Raw genomic sequence first — 27,654 nt, forward strand, 5'->3', positions numbered from 1 at the left:
GATTTCTTTCTTTTGAAAGTAAGAGCTAGTTCTATTTAGAACATTTGAAACACAACTTTTGCAGATGTCTTGGAGTGGCCAGTTAATGAAGAACATACTTCAAGCAGTTTGTGGAATACACGGGCAACAAATAGGTGTCAGCATTTACTTGAATACACACAGAGTACCATCAGGTTGGTGGCTTGCATTTGATTTAACAGTGTGAAGTTGAAAGGCTATCTCATCCTTCATGGCACGACTCATAAAATGATATGAGATAATAGCCTTCAGATAATAAATGATACAATCAGCTTGTATTTCACTGCATACAACAACTGCACCACACAAAACAAGCAAATATTCAAGGTGCCGGTCTCTGCATTGTTTGTTGAACCAAGTTTGGTGGTGGTGGCGGTGGTGGACGGGACACCTGTTGCTGGGATGGCATTGGAAAGCCTTGAGGTGGTGGAGGTGGAGGGCGAGAAGCCTGCAATGGTGGTGGAGGTGGTGCAAAATTCCTGATTGGTGCAGCCATCTGAGGCACTGGCATAGGATTTGTATTCCCACCTGGAGGGGCTGGAAAGTTACTAGTAGGCTGTACAGGGACATTGACAGCCGGAGGAGGAGGAGGAGGAGGACCATTTGCTGCTGGTGGAGCTCGAGGTGGTGGTGGCGGTGGCATAGTTCCTTGTAGAGGTTGGGGGGGTGGACCTGAGGGTGGTGGTGGTGGTGGTGGAGGTCCATTAGCAGTGGTGCCAGGAACTTTAATTTCTTGTGGCCTTGGTCTGAAATGGAGTTGCAACTGCAGGAAAATACAAAAATTGAGATCATTGTACATGAGAACAGAAAGCAGAAACTTCAAATTTTTACATTCTTTTAAAAGTACCGTGAACATTTTTGAATCTGGATCCCAATGAGTGAAAAATGTCAACTTGTCAATCTCTGTACTTGGTATCTGCAACAAAACAATTAGATTCTTTAAGAGGAAATATTAAACTCCTTGCATTAGTAATGTCGCTCCTACTAAAAGCATCTAGATATGTTTGAAGTTGGCAAAAAAGGCCTACCTTGAAGCCTATAATTTCGTAGGGTTCAGCTGCAAAAAGTAAATATTGGTAGTTCTTCTCCTGACGCTCTACTCTCTGCATAGATCAAGGTTCTATTAGCAATGCAGCTCAACCAAAATGTTCCAATCCATCAAAAACTAGCTATCAAGGCCAGTAAAATACCTGCTCATAAGCAGACATGAAGCGGTACCGCGGTTTAGTCAAGTCTTCAATCTCAGGGTATTCAATCTAGTATTAAACAGAAAAACAGAAGTCACAAAACTTTCAAAATACAATTACCAAAAGCAAGAATGGCTTCAAAAAAGAATAGAGCTATTAAACATACCTGAAACAACAGTGAGCGTTGTTTAGTCTCCGGATCATATTGTTTTGTTACCCTGTAACCAGGTCTTCCAATTTTCACTGCAAAAGGTAGAAATGAGCTTCAGTACTTGAACATACGACTGTACTGGAGTCTGGAATGTGTGTGAGAACAATGACTTCTGTGTAACCCACCTAAATTGAACATCAATAGCACGTATTTTTAGTAGCCCATCAAGGCAGTAACCAAGACTACCACTGCCCAAAACTCGTCAAAATAGCTGGAGATTTGTAGTCTCGAACTACTTAAGAGTCTACCCCGCAAGGGAAGCCCTGCCTTAACCCCACAGCGATCCACCTGAAACAAGAACCTAACTTTCAATGCTAAAAGTCTCCTATTAGCCATGTAGCATCAGCTCTAAGGCAACAACTTTGCTATCATCCCTCAAAACCGAAGCGAACCATTGCCGCACTTGGTTAAAAGAGAGAGAGAAACAAGGGGGAAGCGATGCACATCAACCTCTCTACCCGTAAGGTAAAGCCTCCATTCTAGCCCCCTAAAATAGCACTGGTTGGGTTCTATTTGACAACGCGCTAGAATGGTCAACATTCGGCTCTTCATAGATTACCTATCTAACGCTTGAATTGTGATGAAAGCCTCTCAACAAACCAAGACCACCCTACTATTGGCAAGACTCATTAAGAATCTAGCCATCCCCTTCCCTCTAGGATTTTCTTTAGTTTACTAATTATTCCTAACACAATTTAGTTTGACACATGGCAACCAACTCCCTTAATTAGCCTATTAAAACGATATTCCTTCGCGTAAATTAGGCATCGACACAAATACAATTTCAAGTAGTCTTTTACAAACAATTGCAAGCAACATATTTATCTGCACCTTCTCCAAGGTGCAATGCTATGACAACAATCTGTCCCTTACACTAAAACCCCTATCCAAGGTACCTAGATACCCGTGCTTGTGCACAATTGACCAATCCACCCTTATCTAGCATCAAGGCCATCCGAGAAGACCATCTTGGGCTCGCAAGTGTTAGGCTGATCCTCAATACCCAAGGAATTTACAGCCAAAGCCCCCTTGACACCCTTGTTACCTCCTAGCCTAACGTCCTCCCTACAAAAAAACCTCTCGCATCCGAGGCTGGTCCTAGCACCCGTTGCAGAAAAAACTAGCCCCTTGCTGGAGAGTTCCGCCACTAGTCTTAGGGGAAACCTAGGGCACATCCAAGAATCTACCCAAGTAGACACAATAAACAAGGCAACCAACCTATTCTTAATTAAGAAACCATCTCTTGTTCGAGCAACAAGTATATCATAAACATTTCATTAAAAATCAAAACACTTTCCTTTGAATATCCTACAATACACGTGAAACCAACCTTCCTTCCTTGGAGAGGGTGGTAGTTCCCTAATCAAGCACTTAATTACAGCAATCAGCAAACAAATATAAATTGAAATTCATAATTTACCATGATAATCTTGGACATTGGACACCCTATTGACACCCCTTTCGGCATATCTTTAACTTTAACTGCTAATGGATTGATTACAAGCCGTGATTCCACAATCTCCTTGCTAGTCAAACAATCAACAAACAAATTGGGCAATTTGGCCCTTGATTTTCACCTAGGACTTACTCTAATTGGACCCCAACTAGCCAAATGCTAACCCAAATTTACAATGGATAGCTGGGCATTTGAAATTCCTAACAATACAACTAATTGTAGTTACTGATTTCAATGTACGATGCCTTCTCTTGTTGGTACAAATCCTGAGGTGGCTGCTAAACCCTAAGTTTTGCAAAAATTTAGGATTTACAACAGAAATCCCTTTGTTGTCCACCAAATATGGCTGAGATCTGATCCAAATAGTTGAAAAATGCTGAGATCTCCTAAGAATGGGCTAGAATAGGTGAGAGAATGTTAGAGAGAGAAATTTCAAAGTTTCCATGCAGAAAAACCCCTAAATCCGATTGCAGCCTGCACCAATCAACATTTAATGTTGTTCCCTGCTACTTGGGGCTTCTAGAATGCTATCATCTACTGCTGAATACTATCGCTTGCTGCTAATGAAGGTCTTCCTGTTGTCACCAGCCCCAGCATGGCTCTTGTCTGCTGTCCCAACCTCCAATGGCTGTGTTCTTTGCAGCAAATTGAACTAGCAACCTTCTCTCTCTCTCTCTCTCTCTCTCTCTCTCTCTCTCTCTCTCAAATTAACTAAATGGCTGAGATCCAACCCAAAAAACGTTTTCTTAGTTTGCATAGGCACTTTTGCCAAGTGGCAGCCTTCGAAATCCATTTTTCAACATTATCCAACTATTAAATTAATTCTCAAAATTAAATCATTCTAAAAATTAAATTGAGCCCTTCTAACCATGCCCAAAATTAAATGTGCCCATCCATAATTAAATTGGCTAGGCCATTTGCAACCTAGAGTAGTCCCCAACCTCTGTTGACCCTTAGACTAGCATTAATCAATTAATTAATGCTAGTCGCTAATGTCACCACTGACACCTAGGGTCAAAACGAACACTAACTAGCCACCAAAACCCGATTGGCATAACTTATCACAACCTTGCGATTATACTGCATTGTGCCAAAGGAAAAGCATATTGTACTGGAATTTCATAAGTTTCAACTTCTACCTCAACTCCAACAAAATTAACTGCTCAAGAAGACCCTTCCCCTACTGATAAGGTGGATGCTACCCATTCCCCGCATGAATTGGTATTTTTCAAATGTCTTTGCTCCAAACCTTGCTGAAAATTTCCAGCCACTATATATATGACATAAATCTAAAAAACAATCCAAAACTATTGCTAGAAACCTATTGGATGTATCCGTAACTCATGTTTCTTAACTATTCTAACTTCACAACCATAGTAAAGCATATTCTCAACATAAAGCATGGCTAAAGCTATCAATGGCATTGACTAACATGCTGCTGTCCATGAAACTAGCTGTAAACCATTGAAAACTGATCACAAACTGCTACAATGTGATCCCAAACTGATCACAAATTGATTGTAAAAACTGATTGATAACTCATGCAAAACTAATCCCAAAAGTGACCATGAATGGTTCTCAAGCTAATTAAAAATTGAGCTAAAAATTATCAGAATTTGATTTCAAAATTGAGACAAAAGTTCATGCCCAACTAATCATGAATTGATACCAAATTGATGCAAAAGTATAGTCTCAAAGCAGCAATAATAACCATACTCATCTGCATACATCTCATAGTGGCTGGCACACCGAAATAGTAACCTCATGGCAAACGTACTGTCAGCAAGATGCATGTTGAATACATCTGAGATCCACTATATACGAGAGTTGTCCAAAACTAGTGGAGTGGAAGTACTACCTCTTCCTTGAGCATCAGGCAATGCTCCGAACCCCTCCTCTGCTGAAGCTGACTGAGCCTGAACTGAAGTCGCCTCTAACTGAAAAGCATCTAGGTAAAGTTGCAACGACTAAGAATGGTCTACAAAGTCATCCTCTTCCATCCATTTTGCATCCATTAGTGAATAATTTTAAAAGTTCACCAAATATCTTCTGGAAACTTTACGTTTAACCTTTTCGTCCTTATATGCCAAGATTTGCTTAGGTACTAAGATTTCATTATATTGAATTTCAACAAACACATCCTCTGGCACATCACCATGAAAAGGCCTCAACAAACTAACATGAAAGGCATTGCATATCCACCAATGTGGAGATAATTTCAACCAATATGCCACATCGCTAATCTTCTCTAAAACTTGGAAGGGTCCATAGTATCTCATACTTAACTTCAGATACAATCTCTCTCTTCCTTTCATCTTTTTCAGCCTTGCTCTTTCAAAATGCAGCAATACATAATCACCCTCTACAAACTAGAAAGTATGTCTATGGCGATCAACTATATTCTTTTGCTTTTCTTGTGATCTTTAAAGTGCATACTTTATCTTTGCGTAGGCTGCATCCAAGTTTTCCACATAACAATCAATCTCAAAAATTTTATCCTTAGTTTGCAAGATAGATGATATCTTCTTGCCACCCTCAACCACCTCAAATGGAGCTTTGCCAATGGAACTATGCATTGTGTTGTTGTAAGCAAACTCAACCAATTGCTTTCAACATGATACCCATATTCTCAAACAACCCCTTCCAAAATAAACTGATCATCCAAGGGTCTCAATCATTGACAATCAACTCAAGTATATCATGATACTTAAAGATGTGTTGTAAAAACAAGTGCACCATATGATCAGTCTTTGTTTTTTTCCTCTCTAGAATGACATGGACTTGTTTGCTAAACCTGCAAATGATAGTCTATATTCCATCATTCCCTGTAGGTATCCTAGAAAGCTCAAAAATAAAGTCCATCACAATGCTTTGCCAAGGCCTATCCAGAATAGACAAGGGCTACAACAAGCCCAACATCATTTGCCTATCATGCTCTACCTTCCAACATACGATGCATATCCTAACAAATTGCTCTATATCATGCCTCAAAGCTCGCCGATAAAAGAAATACTCCACTCCACTGCCTTGATAGTGACATCAATACCTCCATGTCTTGCATACAAAGGAACAAAACTTTTAGTGATGACTCTGGGCCTCAACAGCTTTGTGACATAGTAGCCCATGCATCATCAGAAATTCATCTCTAAGCACAAGGTACTCATGCCTCTGGCCATTGCAAAGCTAATCATAGACATTATCAATAGCATATTGCATTTTCATGATATCCAACTCAACGTGATAATGTTAGCCTGCTCTTTATCATTCTCAGTCTGTCATCTCCTGGTTGTGAGCTCCTGTCAGAGTCTGACAGGAGACAGAGGAGCTCTGTCAGTCCTTTAGTGGTTGTTTTCATGCGGGAGACACACAGCCCATACTGGGCTGTTTTTGTGCAGGTCAGACAGATCTGGCCAAAGTCGGCCAGATCTGGCTGGTCGGCCAAATCTGGCCAGGTCGGCCAGATTTGGCAGGTCGGCCAGTTTACTGGCCTGGGGGCTATATATAACAGCCCCCCCAGTCATTCCAGCATTGTATTCTGCAGGTACAGCACTGTCTCCGTCGTCTCCCGCTCCGGCATTGGTGCTGCCATTGCTTCCAGTCTGTTCTGGTGCCCTCACTGACGCTCCGGGCTGCGTGCAGGGACTGCTCTGTCCATTTCAGTGTATTCGGCATTCATCTCAATCAGTGCAGACTTTCTTCCTTCATTCCCTGCTTTCTCTCTCCTCTCCTCTGTGTTCGTGTTCTTCCGTTGCGCACTCTCACATGGTATCATCGCTTGATTGAGAGCACAGAGGACATACCTTCAGGAGAGATATACCTTACTGCTGCTGTCATCTGATCAACAACTGCCCAGGCGACTTCTTCTAGAGGCTTTTCAACCTGCGTTTTCTGTACACGCTGTCTACAGAGGCTGCCATGTCATCCAGCGACCCAACAACCCTGCGTTTTCCACCAGGCTGTCCCTCCTTCTGCTGGGCGACTCATCTACAGCCTGCGTTTTGTTGTTCTGCTGGTCGCTTCCACTCCAGGCGGCACATTTCCTGCTGGCGACTTCTTTTCTGCCTGTTTCCTGGTGCTGGTGGTCTCTTTTCTGGTGATAGTCATCGGTTATCTTTGCGTTTTGCATATCCAGGTGTTTGTAGGCATTCTCAGCCTGCGTCTTGGTGGTTGGTGACCACACTACTGGTCATATTTCGACATCGGCACAACTTTCTTTGGTATTTTGCAGATTGGAAGATGTCTTACCAGTTTTTAGGCTTTGATGACTCAGAGGATGAACTTCTTTCTCATCATTCCTCTGAGCGGAGGCGGGATTATCATGAGGTTCAACATCGGGAAGAATCTCCTCGCACTTGTCCTTCTTCAGTCCATGCATCTCAAAGGGTTCCATCTACCGCGAAGGTATCTTCCGTAAAGACTGCTTCAGATGTGCGGATGCCTTCCTTGATTCCCTCTATTCAAGTGCCGATTCTCCCTTCCTTTCCGAAGGAAGATAAGTTGGATGGTTCCAACTACTCCCTTTGGTCATGCAAGGTGGCCTGCATCCTAGATACATTTGACCTTTGGGAGCTTGTTTCTTCACCCATCGACCGTCCCCCCGCGGATTCGTCCGATGGCACCTCTATGGACCGTGCAGCCTTATGGGATAGGCTCAACTCTCGAGCCCGTTCCTTTCTTTTTATGAGTCTACATGATTCCGTTCTTGTACATGTTCACAGGTTACAGACCGCGGCGGAAGTGTGGAAGAAGCTTGCGTCTTTGTATCAGCACAAGACGTTTGCCCACAAGATTTCCTTGGAGAAGAAGTTGCGGATGCTCAGTCTTGATGATTCTCCTTCCATGAAGGAGCACATCACGAAGATGGAGGATATGCGAGGCGAGTTAGCCTCTCTTGGTCGTATGATATCGTCTGAGGATATGGCGATGATTCTGTTGACTCAGCTGCCATCACCCCGTTATGATGTCTTCTATACCAGCCTCATCACCTCGAGGACCCGTGAGACACTCCTATGGGAGGAGCTTTCCTCGCTTGTCTTGGAGCATGATGAGCGACTCAAAGAGGTGGGAGCCAGTGGCTCCACCAAGGCATTTACGGCCGGCACAGGTGGCGGCAAGAAGAAGAAACAAAAGAAGGAGAAGGCCAAGGACAAGAAGGAGGAGGACAAGAAGGATGCGAAGGAGAAGCCCAAATGTTCCCATTGTGGAAAGGGCACTCATCCCGGGGAGAAGTGTTGGCAAAAGTATCCCCATTTGAAGCCTAAGGAGAAGGACTCGAAGGCGGCCCCAGCCACAACAGAATCTGCCTTTGTGCGTGTCTTTGTTGAGGAGGATACAGCCCTAGCTTCTACCACACAGGAGAAGCCTTGGCTCGTCGACAGTGGAGCATCTTCACATATGACCTTCCGTCAGGATTCGCTTCAGGATCTTCGTTCCAGAGGGGGTACAGTCACCATTGGTGACAACTCTACAGTCCCTGTTCGAGGCGTGGGGACTTTACCTATGTTTTCTAACAGGCGGTCTTCCTCCGCCAAAGTTCTCTATGTTCCTGATTTGGGTTTTAACCTATTATCTGTGCATGGCCTTACTCAGCTAGGTACCCGAGTCATTTTTACACAGGATGCAGTCACAGTGGAGGATGCTTCTACAGGTGATGCTCTTTGGACAGGTACACAGGAGGATGGGCTTTATACGCTCACAGCCTTGGCTGCGAGGACTTCCCATGAGCTTGGGCTGCTTTGGCATGCTCGGTATGGTCATTTGAACCTCGATTCTCTCTGGCGGGCTTCTAGGAGGAAGATGGTGGAGGGACTTCCTGATTTCCCTCCTCTTCACACTTTGTGCCCTAGCTGCTTGAGGGACAAGCAGCACAGGCAGCCTCACCCTCAGGTTGCTTCTAGGAGGGCTACTTCTCCTCTTGAGTTGGTTCACACCGACCTTTGCGGACCTATGGGAACGGCCTCCCTTGGGAAGGCCAAGTATTTGATGCTGATTGTGGACGACTTTAGTCGTTATGTGTGGCTTTATTTCTTGGAATACAAGAGCGAGGCGTACTTCCATTTCTGTGAGTGGCAGGTGTTTGTGGAGACCCAAACAACTTCCAAGGTTCGTGGCGTTCGAGCTGATCACGGTGGCGAGCTCACTCCTCACCTTTTCTCTCAGTTTTGCAAGGATCATGGTATTCGGGTGGAGTATTCCCATCCGAACACACCATCAGAGAATGGTGTGGTGGAGCGTGCGAATCGGACTATGGTGGAGATGGCCCGATCTATGCTGGAGCATAGGAGTCTTCCTCATTTCCTTTGGGGTGAGGCGGTGGCTACAGCGGTGCATATTCGCAACCGCTCTCCGACTTCGGCTTTACAAGACATGACTCCTTATGAGGCTTTCTTTGGGAAGAAGCCTTCCGTGTCCCATTTTCGCATCTTTGGGTACGATGCTTTTATCCATGTGGACAAGAAGAAGAGGAAGACAAAGTTCGACTCTAAGTCGAGAAAGCTTATCTTCGTGGGTTATAGCACGACCACCGAGGGAAAAGAAAGTGGGAAAGACGCAGGGCAAAGGTGGAAAAAAGGTAGCCCAACTGAAGAAAGAAGAGGAAAGAAGACCAAAAGCGCAAGGGCAACCTTAAAAGTCCAAGGCAAATGCAAAAGGGAAAAAATGCGCATTTTAAAATAAAAAGGTGCACCCTGAAATCTTGTAAAAGAGCGCCGGGCTCTCACCCGTGCAATTTGTAAATGTAGACAAGCGACGGAAAGGAAGCTAGGAAGATAGAAGGACAATGCGAAGACGACGCGGAAGGTTGAGGTGAGCAGGGATGTGATCTTTGATGAGGCTTCGGCCTCTGAGGATCCGATTGATGGTTCCATTACAGATGTTTCTTCGTCATCGACGGACCCCCCCCCCCCCCCCCCCCCCCCCCCCCACCTTCTCTTCCTTCCAGGATACCCCTTAGCACCCCCCCTATTCCTCCTCCTTCAGCTTCCCTTTCCCCTTTGGTGGATGTGACTCCGTCTTCTACGAGCTCTTCCACCGCCACTTCGGGATCTTCATGGGATACACACCCTTCTTCTCATGCGGAGGATCTACCTTCACTCGGTGAGGGGGAGTCCCTCTCCGATTTGGGTGCTTTGCAGGTTCCGGAGACCCCCCGGTCTCCCTCACAACAGCAGGAGTCTCTCAGGATTCCTTTATGGTATCGCCGGCTCATGCAGGATTCAGGTGTTACTCACTTTCCTGCTTCTTCTATAGGTCCACGTCGCTCAGCACATTTACAGGCCCAGCGGGATAGTTCACTATGTGTGAACTATGCTCTTATGTCACAGATTCTTCAGGATTCCGAGCCTTCCACTGTGGAGAAGGCTCTTGCACAGGATATTTGGAGACAGGCTATGCAAGCCGAGCTCGATTCCATCCAGCGAAACCATACTTGGGAACTTGTCCCGCGTCCCGCGAAACGGAAGGTGATAGGTGTGAAATGGGTCTTTAAGACCAAGTATCTTGCAGATGGCTCCTTGGACAAGCATAAGGCTAGGCTTGTTGCCAAGGGTTTTACACAGCGCGCAGGCTTGGACTACTTCGAGACTTTTGCTCCTACAGCCAGGATGTCCACCATTCGAGTTCTTTTGGCTCTTGCTGCTCACCACCGTTGGCCTGTTTATCAGATAGACGACAAGTCTGCTTTTCTGAATGGCGTTCTTGAGGAGGAGATTTATGTTTCACAGCCTCCTGGTTTTCTTGTGCAGGGGAAGGAGGATCATGTCTACAGGCTGCGGAATGCTCTTTATGGCCTGAAGCAAGCTCCTCGTGCTTGGTACCAGAGGATTGACCGCTTCTTTCTACAGAGTGGCTTTGCGCGCTCCGCTTATGATCCCAATCTCTACTTACGGGTTGTGGATTCTCTTTCTGTGTTCCTTATCTTGTATGTGGATGATCTTATCATTACAGGGAGCGACACTCAGCAGGTGGAGCATACTCGGTCCATTCTTCAGCAGGAGTTTGACATGACGGATCTAGGGATCCTTCACTTCTTTCTAGGCCTGGAGATCTATCAGATGGCACAGGGCATTTTTATCTCGCAACACAGGTACATCTCCGAGCTTCTTTCGGAGTTTGATATGGCTGCGTGTCGGCCTATCTCATGCCCCATGGACCCAGAGTCCAAGCTTTTGCCAGATAGAGTTCCCCTTACAGATGCCACTCGTTACAGGTGCCTTGTCGGCTCTCTTATCTGGCTGCTTCACACTAGGCCGGATATCTCTTTTGTGGTGGCTTTATTGTCTTCTTTTATGAAGACTCCTACCCACGATCACTGGCAGGCAGCCTTGCAAGTTCTTTGCTATTTACAGGGGACTCGATCCTTCGGGATCATGTATGGAGATGGGATTACCCTTTCTGGATGGAGTGATTCTGATTGGGTAGGTGATGTGGATTCGAGACGATCCACTACAGGTTATGCTTTCACCCTTGGATCCGGTGATGTCTCTTGGAGCAGCAAGAAGCAGCCTACTGTGGCCCTTTCTTCTACAGAGGCTAAGTATCGGGCCCTATGTTCGACTGCTATGGAGGCAGTTTGGCTCCGTCGCTTACTAGCGAAGATTGGCTTTTCCCAGACCGGACCTACGGAGCTGCGCGTGGATAACCAGAGTGCTCTTGCTCTGGCCAAGAACCCGGTGTTTCATGCTTGCACGAAGCACATTGAGGTTCAGTATCACTATGTTCGAGAGCGGATCGTGGATTCGGAGCTGGTGGTGGTCTATTGTCCTACGGCGGCCAATGCAGCTGATCTCTTTACGAAGCCTTTGCCTCAGGCTTCTTTGCTTCATCACATGCGGTTCTTGGATCTTCAGACCCTCCCAGGATCTGAGAGGGGGTGTTAGCCTGCTCTTTATCATTCTCAGTCTGTCATCTCCTGGTTGTGAGCTCCTGTCAGAGTCTAACAGGAGACAGAGGAGCTCTGTCAGTCCTTTAGTGGTTGTTTTCATCAGTCCACAGCTTGCGGGAGACACACAGCCCATACTGGGCTGTTTTTGTGCAGGTCGGCCAGATCTGGCCAAAGTCGGCCAGATCTGGCTGGTCGGCCAAATCTGGCCAGGTCGGCCAGATTTGGCAGGTTGGCCAGTTTACTGGCTTGGGGGCTATATATAGCAGCCCCCCCAGTCATTCCAGCATTGTATTCTGCAGGTACAGCACTGTCTCCGTCGTCTCCCGCTCCGGCATTGGTGCTACCATTGCTTCCAGTCTGTTCTAGTGCCCTCACTGACACTCCGGGCTGCGTGCAGGGACTGCTCTATCCATTTCAGAGTATTCAGCATTCATCTCAGTCAGTGCAGACTTTCTTCCTTCATTCCCTGCTTTCTCTCTCCTCTCCTCTGTGTTCGAGTTCTTCTTCCGTTGCCCACTCTCACAGATAAACCATGCTAACAGCTAAAATTTGTGGCTTAAATTCACCCATCTTATATGTTTCTCCGACAACTTTGTTTGCATCAGAAAGTATCTCAAAGTCTGATGATGTGTCTGCATTGTAAAATCAGCCCCCAACAAATAATATTTCTACATAAACAATGCATAAATTACATTGAAGAGCTCTTTCTCATAGACGTCCAAATTCTTCCCTACACCGTGGAGAATTCAGCTCTCATAAGCCAAAACACAATCCTGCATAAGAACAACTCCAATGTTATTACCATATGCATCACACTGAACTACAAATGGATTCTTTCGATCACGCAACACAAGCACAAGATTTGAAGTCATCTTATCCTTCAAATTTTTTAAATGCTGAAATTTTCACTGATATGAATCTGAATGGCACATTTTTCTTCTACAAAGCATGCAACGGAGATGGAATTCAGCAAAACCGCGCACATACTTCCTGTAGTAAGAACACAAACCCAAGAAGCTACAAATCTCAAGCACATTTTTTAAAGGTGACCATAATCGTATTGCCTTGACCTTTGTAGGGTCCATGTGAATACCATCAGAAATACAAATATGCCCCAAAAAGTGGATTTCATGCAAAAAGAATTCACTTTTCTTGTCATTGATAACCAATCTATGCTTACCAGTTCATTGAACATAGTGTCGAAGTGTTTTCTATGCTCTATCTCATTCTTTGAATAGACAATTATGTCATCAGAGAAAGTATCCACAAATCCTCTATGTGGCATGAAGATGCGATCCATCATCCAATTGAAAGTGACAAGAGCATTCGTAAGTCCAAACAGCATGACAAGAAACTCATAAAGCCCAAAAGATAACTTCAAAGCTATATTAGACACATCCTCCAACCTAATGCGTATTTGATGATACTCACTTTTCAAATCTATATGGCTGAATATGGTTGCCCCCTGCAATCTATCCAAAACATCAATCCAAGGGATTGAAAACTGATTCTTTATTGAGATCTTATTTAGAGCACAATAATCAATGCACATATGCCACAAACCATCCTTTTTTGTACCAAAAGCATTGGAGAACAAAAAAGAGATGAGCTGAGCTAAACCAGACAACTCATTCACTTGACTCATAACATCCTCATACTGGAAAGCATTGGAGAACAAAAAAGAGATGAGCTGAGCTAAACCAGACAACTCATTCACTTGACTCATAACATCCTCATACTGGGCTGTACGAACTTTGTAAAGTGGCTTATTAGGTGGGCTACTTCTAGGGATAAGATATATGTCATGACCTTTAGGCTATTCAAGCAGTAGTTGCCCTAGAAGTGACTAAAAGAAGCAATCAGCATACATTTTTAAAAATGACATGCGATCCTTCTCTAATTTAGACATATTCCCAACATACTTGCTATAACTTTATTCTTAGTAAAAATCAAGTACACTGAAAGATGATTTTTCATTACTTTAGAAATAGCAACTGCACATACAATGAGGACAGATTCCCCTTTCAACTTTACATCAAGTGTGAGTGTCTCTCTCTTATGCTGAATAGTGATCTCTTTTACACGTGAATCAATCATTGCATGCATACCATGACACCACTGTATACCAAGCAATACATCACAACCCCCAAGTGAAGCAATGAACAACTCTTCATTGTCCACATATCCCTGTATATGTAACCAAAGCTTTCCAATGAGTGGTGTGACAAGCTCTGTATAGCCTTTATATGTCATTCCAACTTTCCCCCTGGATCTCATCTCATCCTCTCTAATGCCTAGACAGGCTACCATGTGTACAGAGATGGAAGTTAACTCATACACCACTATCAAAGAGTATCAATCCATGCTGATCCTTGATTTTGCCCCATACTTTGCGCAACTCAATAGCATCATCATTGGGCTGATCACTAACAACATCAAGCATCAATTCCACTAATGTCTTGGGCTTCTTTCCCTTAGAATCTCCTTGATTTTCCAATTTTCCAACTTGCTGCCTTTTGAAACTATCCCTTGCAATGTGACCCTCCTATTCACAAATAAAGCATTTATTTGTAGCCATCCATTCCCTACATTGTGCTAATGTTTTCGAGCCTTTTCTTTGTTGTTTTGGGCTCTTTCCAAACTAATTTTCAGGCCTATCCCGTTTCTCAACCTTAAAACAACTTTTTATTTGGCTTTTCTCCACTCTCTAGGAAGCCTGAATCCTTTCCACGCAGCAAAGCATCTACTGTAGCACCAGCCTCTATGAGCTAAGACATGCTAGAGACAGTGAATTTCATGCAAAAATCCGTGATTCCTTTGGGCAATCCACAAACATGTTTTTCCATTTGCTCATGAAGGGGTACGAAGCAATAAGAAGTGACAAGCAACAATACATCCAAGACTATTGACAAACCACTTCTTCAGTTTACACACTTAATTTACGGTTTCACACTAACAAACACAAAAAGGGCCAATGTCCACATTTTGGTCACTTCATTCACCCCAACACTCTCTTCAATCATTCTTTACCACCCTTCTTTGGTCACCACCACCACTTTCCTTCTCTCACCAACCCCTTCCACTTGTCAGAAGTGGAGCAGCGGTGGAAGCATAAACATGTGCTGAAATAAATTGCTGAAACACGAGACAAAAAGAAAAGGACACGATACAGATGAGAACTCAAATGTATGCACAGGAAATGGAATCCATATATCTGAACACGAGACAGTCGCATACAACAGTGAGTCACTGGCTGCGTGGGCATTGACACTGGCACTGGCTCCTCTCTCCACAGAGTCTGCAGATGGTGAAGATGATGATACTAACTGAGAAGGAGCACTGAGTATAAATAGGCTGAAAAAGTGGGGAGCAATAATGCTGGTCGGACAGCATTAATGCTGGCCAACTGGTGCATAAAATGTCCCACTGGCATAAAATGCCACACCAGAAAAATACCTAAAATACCTAATAAAAATGCCCAGCCCACATCAAGCTCAGACTCACACATGAGCTGACAAATACTCTGCTAACACCCTCTCTCAGATCATGGGTGATCTGATACAATACAATAGTACAATGAAAAGGGATCAGAAACTATACAACATAGAACCACCAAGTAGAACCATGGATACCCAAGCAGTGGGTGATCAAGCCACCACCAAGGTGCCTCGGAGAGAACCTCATGTCGATGTCGATCGTACCAAACACCTGAAAATAGAGAAGATCATAGCATGTCTCTGTGTCCATCACCAATGTCTCGCAGTAGCATACAAGACCATCCTGTCAAAAATGCCACTGAACATAGGTGACCATGGATTCCCCGCCTTTGGCCAAACCACCAAAGTGTCCCCTCATGTGAGCTCCAGACGAAAGCCTCCCACTCTCTGTCAGATAACCAGCTCATCATGAACCTGGATGTCAATCCCAACTCCAGGATTTGATTCCGCCAGACTGAAGTCGATGCGTCAGGGACGTCCCTCTCTGGAACTTGTGCACCTGTATAAAAGTATAGATGAGGCGCGGCTGCCCCATCTGAACACCCGCTCACACTCCCTCTCTGGCACAAGAGAGTCGTGAGGGATGACCTCATCATCACCACTAGAAAGCAGCCGAGGAAGGGGCCACCAAGCCCTTCCCACGATCCGAAGAAGAGGATCCCTTCCGCGCCTTGGACTTCACCTTGGCCGGAGGATCAGAGTCGGAGTCTGATGAAGGAGAGGACTCATCGGTAGAGTCAGCATCCCGCTTCGTCTTCTGCTCCTTCTTCCTGGAAGCCGCTAACTTCTTGCAGTCCTTCCGCAAATGTCCCTTCTTGCCACAGTGGTAACACTGGGCCTTCGACTTCTTCTGCCTGCTACCCCTCTCTGAAGCTACATAAGCCTCACCTCCATAATGTGCCGGAAGCCGCCCCTGTAATCTCAAGGATGTCGCATGGTTGTCCTCATCAAAATCTTCAGAAAGAGGAAAAGGACGGAGAGGTCGAGCAATAGCTCCACAGACGATGTACCATAGCCGCTTCTGCACAAACCAAGCTTTCATGACAGCACTCCATGTGAGAGAATCAGGTCCATGTAACTTATCATCAGTGGAAGTGCACGTAGGAGCCATATGGAGAGGATAAGAAGAGAAGTAGAGAAGAGATGGAATTTAGAGAGGAAACACAGCCAAAACACAAGCATAGACTACAGAAAATGAGAGTTCACATGCAATAGAATCCAAAATCTGATCAATAGAAGACAACATCTGCTGCAGAAAGTCAAAAAATCAGTCAAAAACTGCCAAAAACAGAGAAAACGGCCTGAAGTAACAGTCACCCAGCCACGAGAGATGCTGAATCAGCAAAACGCAGGCTGTAAACTGGAGAAAAACAAGTAGAAAACTGTCGCCAACAGCTGCAGATGAAAAAACGCAGGCAGCAGAGGGTGCGTAGGCAGCAGAGGGTGCGGAGGCAGCAGGCGATGGCAAAACTGCAAAAAACGCAGGCTGAAAACAGCCCCAAAACAGGTCGCCTGGCTACAACAGCAATCGTCTGATCAGCAGGGGTACAAAACGGTCCTGAAATCAGCAAGAAAACACAGCAGGAGTACAGATCCTGAAATCTGATACCATGTCAGAAGTGGAGCAGCGGTGGAAGCATAAACATGTGCTGAAATAACTGCTGAAACACAAGACAAAAAGAAAAGGACACGATACAGATGAGAACTCAAATGTATGCACAGGAAATGGAATCCATATATCTGAACACGAGACAGTCGCATACAACAGTGAGTCACTGGCTGCGTGGGCACTGACACTGGCACTGGCTCCTCTCTCCACAGAGTCTGCAGATGGTGAAGATGATGATACTAACTGAGAAGGAGCACTGAGTATAAATAGGCTGAAAAAGTGGGGAGCAATAATGCTGGTCGGACAGCATTAATGCTGGCCAACTGGTGCATAAAATGTCCCACTGGCATAAAATGCCACACCAGAAAAATACCTAAAATACCTAATAAAAATGCCCAGCCCACATCAAGCTCAGACTCACACATGAGCTGACAAATACTCTGCTAACACCACTGCCCTCAAACCCCTTCAGGAGCACATTGCGGTTCGTGGCTCGTGGCTACCTTCACCCTTCCTCTTCTGCTTCAAGTGCCCTATTCCAACATCAAGCCTTGCGTTTGGAGCATCTTCCACCTACGGTCACCATCACCTACTTGGCATCAATACCCTTCTTCATCAAGCTCCATCTTCGCTTGCATTTCTCAATGTGGAGATCTTCTTGCCTGGCGTCATCATCTCTAGCTTAGTGTCAACATCCTAGCCTTTGGCCACAGTCTACATCGCTAAGCGTCAATGAATTCATCATTTGTCTATCACAAGGGCTGCTAGGACCTACGTTTTTGCAACCTGGATTCTCCTCCATCACCTGGCATCACTCGTCTATCATAGAGGGAGTTGAGACCTGCGTTTTTGCAGTTTGGCTCCTCCTCCATCACTTGGCATCACTCATCTCTCACAAAAGCTGTTGAGACCTGCGTTTTTGCAGCCCAATCCATCCATCATGATCTGGTATCATCATTATCCACCTAGCGTCAACATCTAGACTGCTCTCCCTGCATTTAACAACTTCGACACTCTAGCATTTGCATTTTGTTGCCCAAGTCACTCCCCAGTATCAGAGGATTGCGGTTCGCTCCCTTGACAACTAGTGATCATCTTCCACATCTCTGACGGCATCAGAGGACTACGGTTCGCTCCCTCAACAGTTGTCCTTCACCTTTGGGTAATTACTTCAATAGCCCACTGCTCAGAGGATTGTGTTTCACTCTCTTCATTGTGCACATTTCCCACAGATACTACTGCCTAATCACCATACCAACTTTTGGAGTGCCATGTCATAACCCAAATGAAGGCATCTAATCAAACTACGATAGGAGTGTCTTCTAAGCTTCGACTTTGCTATATCAGCTTTCCTTCTCATAGCGTGATTCAGTGCATCATCATCGTGTTCTTGTGTTTTTGAGTCTCCTCCTCTATCTCAGTGTTTGCCGTATACACTTCTCCACTCCAATGCTATAACTTCTCCACAGGCAAATGGATAGACCACTTGGTGCTCCTCTTTCCGCTGCATCACCAAGAGATAGAGTTACCCTTTTCTTTCTCTCCCACCCACCCACCCTCTTACAGGTTGACACTCCAATGCTATAACTTCTCCACAGGCAAATGGACAGACCACTTGGTGCTCCTCTTTTGGCATCACTGGAACCCCCACCGATGCTTGCCACCATGGATCTTTACTCCTTACCCCACCGAAGTATATGCGCCTACCCCTAGGCCCTCGTTGTGCCACCTCTCTCTTTTGGGCCCCAGAGTTTATTCTACACCAACTTTTAGATTTTTATGCTCAAGGAAATAAGATGCATCCAATGCGCACTAAGCCCTTTCAAACCACAAGAGGATCGACTGCGACCACAGCCTTCTCGTGACCAACACAGTGCGCTACAGAGGCTGGCTATCACAAGGAGGTGAAATTTTGAGATGCTTTAATCTTGCTAGTAACATTTGATAAAGTTACTAAGCAAATGTGCAAGGTTGTTCAGCACATGTGATGCACATGGCAGTTATTTCATGGGAACGGGCCAAGGACCCTGAGGATGCAGTGGATGTTAAAGGCAAAAGTTGTGTTAAGTTATGCCAACTGGGTTTTGGTGGTCAGTTGGTGCTAGGTTGGACCCTAGGACAATTGTTTGGCCATTAAGTGTCAGTGGTGACACTAGGGACTAGCATTAATTAATTAATTAATGCTAGTCTAAGGGTCAACAGAGGTTGGGAACCACTGCAAGTTGCAAATGGCCTAGCCAATTTCATTCCAGATGGGCATGTTTAATTTTGGGCAGGGTCAAAAGGGCTGAAATTAATTTTTTAGAATTAATTTATTCTGAAAAATCAATTTAATGGCTGAAAATGCATTAAGAAGGCTACCACCTGGCAAAACTTTCCCATGCAACTAGGGAGAAGGCTGTTGGAGGGTGGTGGAAGCTGAATGGCAGCCATTCGGAGCTTGGTGGAGGGAGAGGAGGTGATCAGATTTGGCTCTGAGAGGCGACGACGACTAATTGCGTGCCGCGACAGGACAGGGGCCAACAAGTTTTCCCTTTCGCCTCAAGAGAGGCAGCGGCAGGAGAGGAGGACTCGCTAGCCAAGCTGGTGTTTTACCCCCCTTTTGAAGCTATTGGTGCCATCATATTTGTCAGCAGAGCAATGAATTTCTCTCTTTCTACAGCATTCTCTCATCTCCTCCAGTCTATGCTCAAGTATTCTCAGCAATTCTCAGCCATGGGTAGCAAAGGACAGCCAGCAGAGAGTTTACTGCTGTAAACCCTAAATTACAGCAATAATTAGGGTTTAGTAGCCACCTTGGGACCTATGCCATCAATCAAAGGCATTGTACACTGAAATCAGCACCAGAAATTCGTGGAATTGTGAGGATTTCAGATGCCAGCCCATCTATTGTGAATTTGGGGCAGCATTTGACAAGTTGGGGTTCCATTAGAGCAAGTCCTGGGTGAAAATCAAGGGGCAATTCGCCTGAATGCTTTGCTGATTATTGGAATAGCAAGGGGCTTTTGAATCAGCCAAGGAGATTGTGAAATCTCAGCTTATAATTTATCCATCAGCAATTGAAATTAAAGAAATACCGAAAGGGGCACCAGTTTTGGAGCCAACAAGGTGTCCACTGTCCAAGCTTATGAAGGTTAAGTGAGCATTTCAGTTTATGTTCATTTGCTAATCGTTGTAATTAAGTGCTTAATCAGGTTAAACCACCCTATCCGAGAAGGAAGGCTAGTTTCATGGTTCCATTGCCAGGAGATCCTGTCACAAGGACGTCAAATTTTGAGATGCTTTAATCTTGCTAGTAACATTTGATAAAGTTACTAATCAAATGTGCAAGGTTGTTTAGCACATGTGATGCACATGGCAGTTATTTCATGGGAACAGGCCAAGGACCCTGAGGATGTAGTGTTAAAGGCAAAAGTTGTGTTAAGTTATGCCAATTGGGTTTTGGTGGTCAGTCGGTGCTAGGTTGGACCCTAGGACAATTGTTTGGCCATTAAGTGTCAGTGGTGACACTAGGGACTAGCATTAATTAATTAATTAATACTAGTCTAAGGGTCAACAGAGGTTGGGAACCACTGCAAGTTGCAAATGGCCTAGCTAATTTCATTCCAAATGGGCATGTTTAATTTTGGGCAGGGTCCAAAGGGCTGAAATTAATTTTCAGAATTAATTAATTCTGAAAATTTAATTTAATGACTGAAAATGCCTAGAAGGCTGCCACTTAGCAAAACTTTCCCATGCAACTAGGGAGAAGACTGTTGGAGGGTGATGGAAGCTAAATGGCAGCCATTCGGAGCTTGGTGGAGGGAGAGGAGGTGATCAGATTTGGCTCTGAGAGGCAACGACAACTTATCGCGTGCCGCGACAGGACAGGGGGTAGCAAATTTTCTCTTCCGCCTCAAGAGAGGCAGCGGCGGCAGGAGAGGAGGGCTCGCTAGCCGAGCTAGTATTTTACCCCCCTTTTGAAGCTGTTGGTGCCATCAGATTTGTCAGCAAAGCAACGAATTTCCCTCTTTCTATAGCATTCTCTCATCTCCTCCAGTCTATGCTCAAGTATTCTCAGCAATTCTCAGCCATGGGTAGCAGAGTACAGCCAAATTTGGTAAACAACAGAGAGTTTACTGCTGTAAACCCTAAATTACAGCAATAATTAGGGTTTAGCAGCCACCTTGGGACCTATGCCATCAATCAAAGGCATTGTACACTGAAATCAGCACCGGAAATTCGTGGAATTGTGAGGATTGCAAATGCCAACCCATCTATTGTGAATTTGGGGCAGCATTTGACGAGTTGGGATTCCATTAGAGCAAGTCCTGGGTGAAAATCAAGGGGCAATTTGCCCGAATGCTTTGCTGATTATTGGAACAGCAAGGGGCTTTTGCATCAGCCAAGGAGATTGTGAAATCTCGGCTTGTAATTTATACATCAGCAATTGAAATTAAAGAAATACCGAAAGGGGCGCCAGTTTTGGAAACAACAAGGTGTCTACTGTCCAAGCTTATGAAGGTAAAGTGAGCATTTCAGTTTATGTTCATTTGCTAATTGCTGTAATTAAGTGCTTAATCAGGTTAAACCACCCTATCTGAGAAGGAAGGCTGGTTTCACCGGCAACAACTGAAGACCTTGTGTTCAGACAAGGGCGGTGAATTTATGTCTAATGAGTTTGCTCATTTTTGTGCAGATAGGGGCATTCACCAAGAGTTTGCTAACACCAATACTCCCCAAGAGAAAGGCATTTTGAAGCGGAAGAACAGAAGTGTGATCGAGATGGCGCGCACCATGATGGAGCACTGACAAACACCTCAGTTTCTATGGGGCAAGGGAGTGGCTACCGCAGTTCACATCCTCAATCGATCTCCCACTTCGGCCGTTGACAAGATAACACCTTTTGAGGCTTACTTTGGGACTAAGCGAGATGTCTCTTACTTCAGGATCTTTGGGTATGACGATTATATGCACATCCCGAAGAAGACACAATGTGACAAGTTTGAGGTGGCTTCTCGACAATAGGTTTTTGTTGGCTACAGCTCCCAATCCCAAGGTTAAATCTCTTTGATCCTATCAAGCGAGACGTCTACACGAGCAGAGATGTGCGGTTCAGAAGTTCCGACTACAAAGGGGGGTGAGAAGCATCTCGTCCTTGGAGATCCCGGGGATAGTTGAGCTCCCGAGACAATTCCTTTGGAGCTAGAGCCTCTTGATGGAGATTTCTTCTGATTCGAAGTCTTCCCTTCCACCGGCCACCCCAGTGGTGTTTCCGTCGGTGGATGTTCTCGAGTCTTCAGCAGATGGAGAGCAACGAGGAGAGGTTTGGCCTCCACCTTGTTAGACCCATGACACTCTCCGAGATCCAGGAATCGAGGGGGTTCCTAAGGAGTGGAAACCGCAGGATGGACCGCGGAGGTCACGGAGGAATCAAGCACATTTTACGGAGCTTGTTTGCTCTAACTATTGTTTGATAACTTGTGTTATGTAGGATCGAGAGCCCACCTCCGTGAAGGAGGCTTTGAAATCTGATCATTGGCAGAAGGCTATGGAAGCCGAGTTGGAGGCTATTGAAAGGAATGGCACTTGATACCTTGTGCCTCGTCCCTCTCACAAGAAGTCGATTGGCGTCAAGTAGGTCTTCAAGACTAAGTGCCCTAGCGATGGTTCTTTGGATAAGCACAAGGCTCGCCTTGTTGCTAAAGGTTTTGCTCGGTGCCCAGGCATTGACTTCCATGATACTTTTGCTCCCACTGCTCATATGGCGACTATTCGAGTTGTTCTTGCCTTGGCTGGTCATAGGAGATGGCTTGTCTATCAATTGGATGTAAAGTCGGCCTTTCTCAATGGTGACTTGCAAGAGGAGATCTATGTAGAGCAGCCTCCGGGCTTGGATCCTCGGATAGGAAAGTTTACATGTTGAAGAAGGCCTTGTATGGCCTCAAGCAAGCTCCACATGCATGGAACGAGAAGATTAACTCGTTTCTTCAGTCGAAGTTGGGTTATCGACGCTCCAAGGCTGATCTGCAGCTTTATGTGCACACTTCCGAGGCTGGTCTGTTTGTGTTGTATGTTGATGATTTGATTCTGACAGGGGATCATGCACACAAGGTCCAAGCGACCAAGACAGCTTTACATCAGACGTTCAAGATGACATATTTAAGGCTTCTTCATTTCTTCTTGGGTCACGAGATTTATCAATCTCAGAGGGGGATTTTCATCTCTCAACAGAGATACATTCAAGAGCTCTTCGTGACTTTTGAGATGGAGACTTGTTAGACCATTTCTACTCCTATGGATTTGAACTGGAAGGCCACTTCACACTCAGATTCTCCCTTGGCGAATGCTTCTCACTATTGTCAATTGATTGGATCCTTGATTTGGCTACTCAACACTCATGCTGATCTTTGTTTTGCTGTGGGTCTTTTGGCGGGGTTCATGAGTGAACCCAAACAGGTGCATTGGCAGGTTGCCCTAAGGATTCTTTGGTATTTGAGGGGAACCTCTGACTAAGGGATTTCTTATCCAGCAGGTACACATGCTTCAGATCTTGTTCTTGCAAGTTGGAGCAACTCGGATTGGGCTGGCGATGTGGACCACCGACGGTCTACTACATGCTACTATATTACCTTGGGTACAGGTGTTATCTCTTGGAGTAGCAAGAAGCAGCCCATGGTAGCCCTTTCTTCTACTGAGGCAGAGTATCAGGCCGCGTCTTACACCATGTAAGGTTGTGTGGCTTTGGAGATTCTTGGAGAAGCTTAGCTGTCCCCAGACTTGTTCTACCCAACTGCAGTGCGACAATGAGAGTTGCATTGCCTTGGTATAGAATCCTGTATTCCATGCCCGGACAAAGTACATTGAGATCCAGTATCACTTCATTTGGGAGAAGCTTCTTAATGGGACCATTGATGTGGAGTACTGCAAGACGGAGGATAATCTTGCAGATTTGTTCATGAAGGCGCTTCCCTAGGCTTTTCTTCGGCGACATGCCAAATCCCTCAGTCTTTTGACCTGTCCTCCAAGCTCTGAGAGGGGGTGTTAGCGAGTCATTTCTTAGACAACGCAAAGTGCCACGTCAACAAGCAGTACAGTACAAACAACGCAGAGTACCACATCAGCTGTTTGATCAATCAAACAACAATTTGGTCAGTCGAACAGTTTTTGGCATTATTTTATGCAGTCGGCTGCATTTCCTGGAGCCGACCTGGTACTGGACACTATTTCTTTCTTGGCTATATATAGTCAATTTGTGGCACTCTGTCAAATCCTCCATTGTGCCTTGTCTCAAGGGTCATCCAATAAGCAAATATCTTGCCCTTGTTTAGAGAAGATAATCAAATTCAAATTTCGATAAAAGTGCAGAAGCATCTGATGTGAACAAGGATAGGTCACCGCAATTCAACAAAAAGAAAAGAGTGGAAATGGAAATTGAGCCTGTCCAAAATCAAATTTGAATTTGCAGAACAATTAGGCATCCACACTAGGCCAAGGTTGAGGCGCTATAACAAAATCTCATAAATCGTAGGTATTGAGGATGGCTTTGATTTTGCATTACCAAATGGCATCACTTGTCTCCAATTTTTTATTAGAGGAAACGTTGGGAAGGATATGTACTAGCAATTGGAGACAAACGTGCCATGAGGGTGAGATGAGGCTTACATGTTCATTATTCCCACTAATTGCATGTTGTCCCATAGCATTCCTTGCATTTGGTAACTCAAAAGCATGTGATGAGTAACTTACAAGATTGGATTCTTCTTCCTAACTCTTATTACCACCCGCTAATATCTTGAGTGCAAGCACAAGTTATTGAAACTTGATTTCAGCAAAGGATTCCGTAATATCACCTCTTTCTTAAGGAGGTGAGCTTATGGTCGTATCAAGGAGTAACTTATGCTTTTGGGCTTGCTGCAATTCTTATGTGGTGAAAGAAATGTACAACAAGTGGCAAACAATCCAAAATGTAACACAATACTCATCTCCACAAAGAAGATGGGGATATCCCAACAATGCAAACATAAAATAGAATTTAGGAAAGCCAAAGGTCAATAAACATTAGTTAAGCAAATACTTATTTCAGAAAAACAGTAAGTTCAATTTAAAACACACTCAACTGGAGTTAGAAACTCTTGCACCACATGTGATACATACTAGCCCCAAAGCTTGGTGCCTCTTGTATTCTTTCTTTAAAATTACAATAGAAAGCTCTAACGTACATGAGGCTGGGTTTCTAGTAGTTTCTCTGTCGCAGCTAATCCACAAGACTTTATCACATCCATTGGTAGACTCCACCAACTTTAAACTATCTAGAAGTCCAACTATAGACTTCAACTTGCCAAACCATAGAAATCATAGCCAGCATTAAGCTCAAATTCATCGATCATTCTTGATGTAAACTTGTCCGACACAGTTCCCATGCATGCCCGCATTATTCCTCTAGCAAATCGTGAGTTTTTCATGATAAAATTGTGAGAAACACATTTTGCCATGACAAAAGTGTCCAAAAAATGCATGAAGCTTGAGATGGTAAAGAAGAAAAGAGGATCTCAGACCAAGGTGCTGTATACACCTGTTTTGACAAGACTTGACTCAAAAAACAGCAGCTATACATTCTGAGAATGGACATTTGAGTTGTCCAATAGACTCTCCAAGATTGAAGAAGATTGGCTGTTGACTTGACTCATTCATGCTTCCTTTGCATTCTCCATGGCTGAAATTCAGCATGTTGCAACAAAACTAAATGTGCAACCACCAACATGGCAGAGGCTACCAAGGTTTTTTTATTTTGGAGAGAGATGGTAATACATGCCTTTCTAAATGCATCACCAACTCTAGAATCCCACGAGCTGTATTAATTGAGGAGCTACTACTTAAAACACAATGGGGAATGCTTGGCATTTAATAACTACTTACTAGGCAAAACTTTCAATGTAACTTAATTATAAGGTTCAAACTCTCAATTCAATGAAAATTTCATATTTAGTCTTGACCCTTTTGCCCTACCCTTGTCCCACATGTTCCATGCACTTGTCCACTGCATACCGAGTGTCAAATCCTCCATTTCCAATGCAATGGTTACCATGCCTAGAGCTAGGGGTACCAAATTATAGTTTAGTTTGATTAAGAACCTTAGGTGAAGCTTAATGAAATTATTAAAAAGTCATTTCGAATTTCTCATTCCAGTGATAATCTCTTAGACATATTTATCAACATAATTTCCACAAAAACAAAGTACATTCTTACAAGGTGAAAGCTTTCTTGTAAACTAGGATTGCCTTGTAATTAAGGCTATCTTTATTGTTGTAATGTGCAAAGTTCATATAAACATACTAATATAGGAGTTTAAACATATAGGCAAATGTATAATTGGCTACTTCCAACTTAACCACAAGTTGCCCTGAATTCTATCATCTGTCATAATCCTTATTCAGCTATATACAAGGTATCCAAGTAGAAAAAAGTGCCCTTTTAACTTCTTTTGAATTGCTTACATCGTTTCATGTCTGCCTTTTAGAAGCCGGACAGTTGAAGCACACAATTAACACGTTTGCAACAAATTGAGTGCACCAACATGAACGCAAACACCTATATGCTTCCTTTTCATTGCTGTCGTCTGCCTAGTCTAACACTAAGTAGTTTTAAGACCAATATAATTCTTGAGAACAATTTCCTAGCTTGTTAGAAATGAAATCTCTATAAGGTTATTCTACTAGTGAATTTGGCAAGACACTTCTCAAATACAGAATGGCAGTTCATAAGCAAGCGTATTAAGAAGCTTACCAGTTTTTCGTGGTGCAACCTTTCTTTTGTTTGGCTGAGGTTGAGCAGGAGCTTCTTTTGCCTCACGAGCTGCACGCTTAGCCAAGTTCGTTTGGTGCCGCTTGCCTTGCGTGTGCGCCAAATAATTGCCTTCGTTGTTGTGAAGAGTCAAGCACAGCTTGCATTCATAACTGTGTAGAATTCACAAAAAGCTTGAAGAAAGGCTCTTTCATATAAAGACTCTCTCTCTCTCTCTCTCTCTCTCTCTCTCTCTCTCTCTCTCTCTATATGAGCGTCTCCAAACAGACATGCACTTCGAATCAAGAATACTGCTGATAAAGATATTCAGGGTTACCTGCCAAGATGATTCCGCATAAAGTAGGGGTCTTTGGCGAGGTCGATGGTCTCGAGGGCCAGGCGACGAAGACGCTCGCGACGATCGATGGCTTCATTCTGCGCCGAGGCAGCCCCGCCGCTGCCGGGCTTGCTACCCCACTCACGATCCATGGTAGCAAGCAGCACAGAGAAGAGAGAGAAAAAACGTAGGGACACACAGAAAGAGAGAGAGAGAGAGAGAGCGGTGACAGCAAAAATTTATCTCGTATTTTTCAACGCTCTGGAAAAACAAGGACCCTTATCGTTCTTAGAGCTTTTGGAAAGATTGTATGTAGTGTGGCAAATGAACACTTAGAGCCGTGTCGCCCTAGGGTTGTGCAAGGGTGAACGGCTCAAATACTTGCTCTGCCCATGCTGAGGACGCAGGTCGCACCATAGGGTGAACAAGGGGGGACGGGGGGAGATTATATGCAGGAATTCAATATGGTAGCCAACGCATGGTTATGGGTGAAGGGAAAATGTCAAGATTTTAGAAAGAGGGTTTTGATTGGGCCGACGAAAGAGATTTGCCTGAATAGATTGCAATCGACCAATGAACAACATTAACCCTACTAAATCTCAGTTGGAATGGCTTATTTCATCTATCTTTACAACGCTTACAACATTTGGAATTAGAGCTGCTCACCATCATGCTTCATGGTGCGACATAGTCCTA

At 44.5% G+C, this 27,654-nt stretch overlaps 1 protein-coding gene across 1 annotated transcript; it reads right to left on the reverse strand.

Annotated features, from left to right (window-relative positions):
• Window positions 1–27,286, reverse strand: LOC148038441 (hydroxyproline-rich glycoprotein family protein). Its single transcript, XM_087672068.1, has 7 exons — window positions 26,959–27,286; window positions 26,625–26,794; window positions 1,372–1,448; window positions 1,209–1,274; window positions 1,047–1,121; window positions 866–934; window positions 1–781 (listed from the first exon to the last, which is right to left on the reverse strand). Exons 1-7 carry the CDS (start codon window positions 27,108–27,110, stop codon window positions 341–343), a joined length of 1,050 nt encoding a protein of 349 aa, XP_087528194.1. The 5' UTR covers window positions 27,111–27,286; the 3' UTR covers window positions 1–340.
• Window positions 27,287–27,654: the final 368 nt, after the last annotated feature.

Source organism: Lygodium microphyllum, chromosome 3 (assembly GCF_053477565.2).
Source record: "Lygodium microphyllum isolate KBCC chromosome 3, Lygodium_microphyllum_v1.1.10, whole genome shotgun sequence".
In the NCBI taxonomy this organism is placed as follows: Eukaryota; Viridiplantae; Streptophyta; class Polypodiopsida; order Schizaeales; family Lygodiaceae; genus Lygodium; species Lygodium microphyllum.

Excerpts from the sequence above, each read along its gene's own strand:
- LOC148038441 (XM_087672068.1), bottom strand. The coding sequence starts at position 27,110 with ATGGATCGTGAGTGGGGTAGCAAGCCCGGCAGCGGCGGGGCTGCCTCG. Across the intron at positions 1,122-1,208 it reads TCATGTCTGCTTATGAGCAG|AGAGTAGAGCGTCAGGAGAA; the intron begins GTATTTTACTGG and ends TGATCTATGCAG. Across the intron at positions 782-865 it reads CAGATTCAAAAATGTTCACG|TTGCAACTCCATTTCAGACC; the intron begins GTACTTTTAAAA and ends ATTTTCCTGCAG.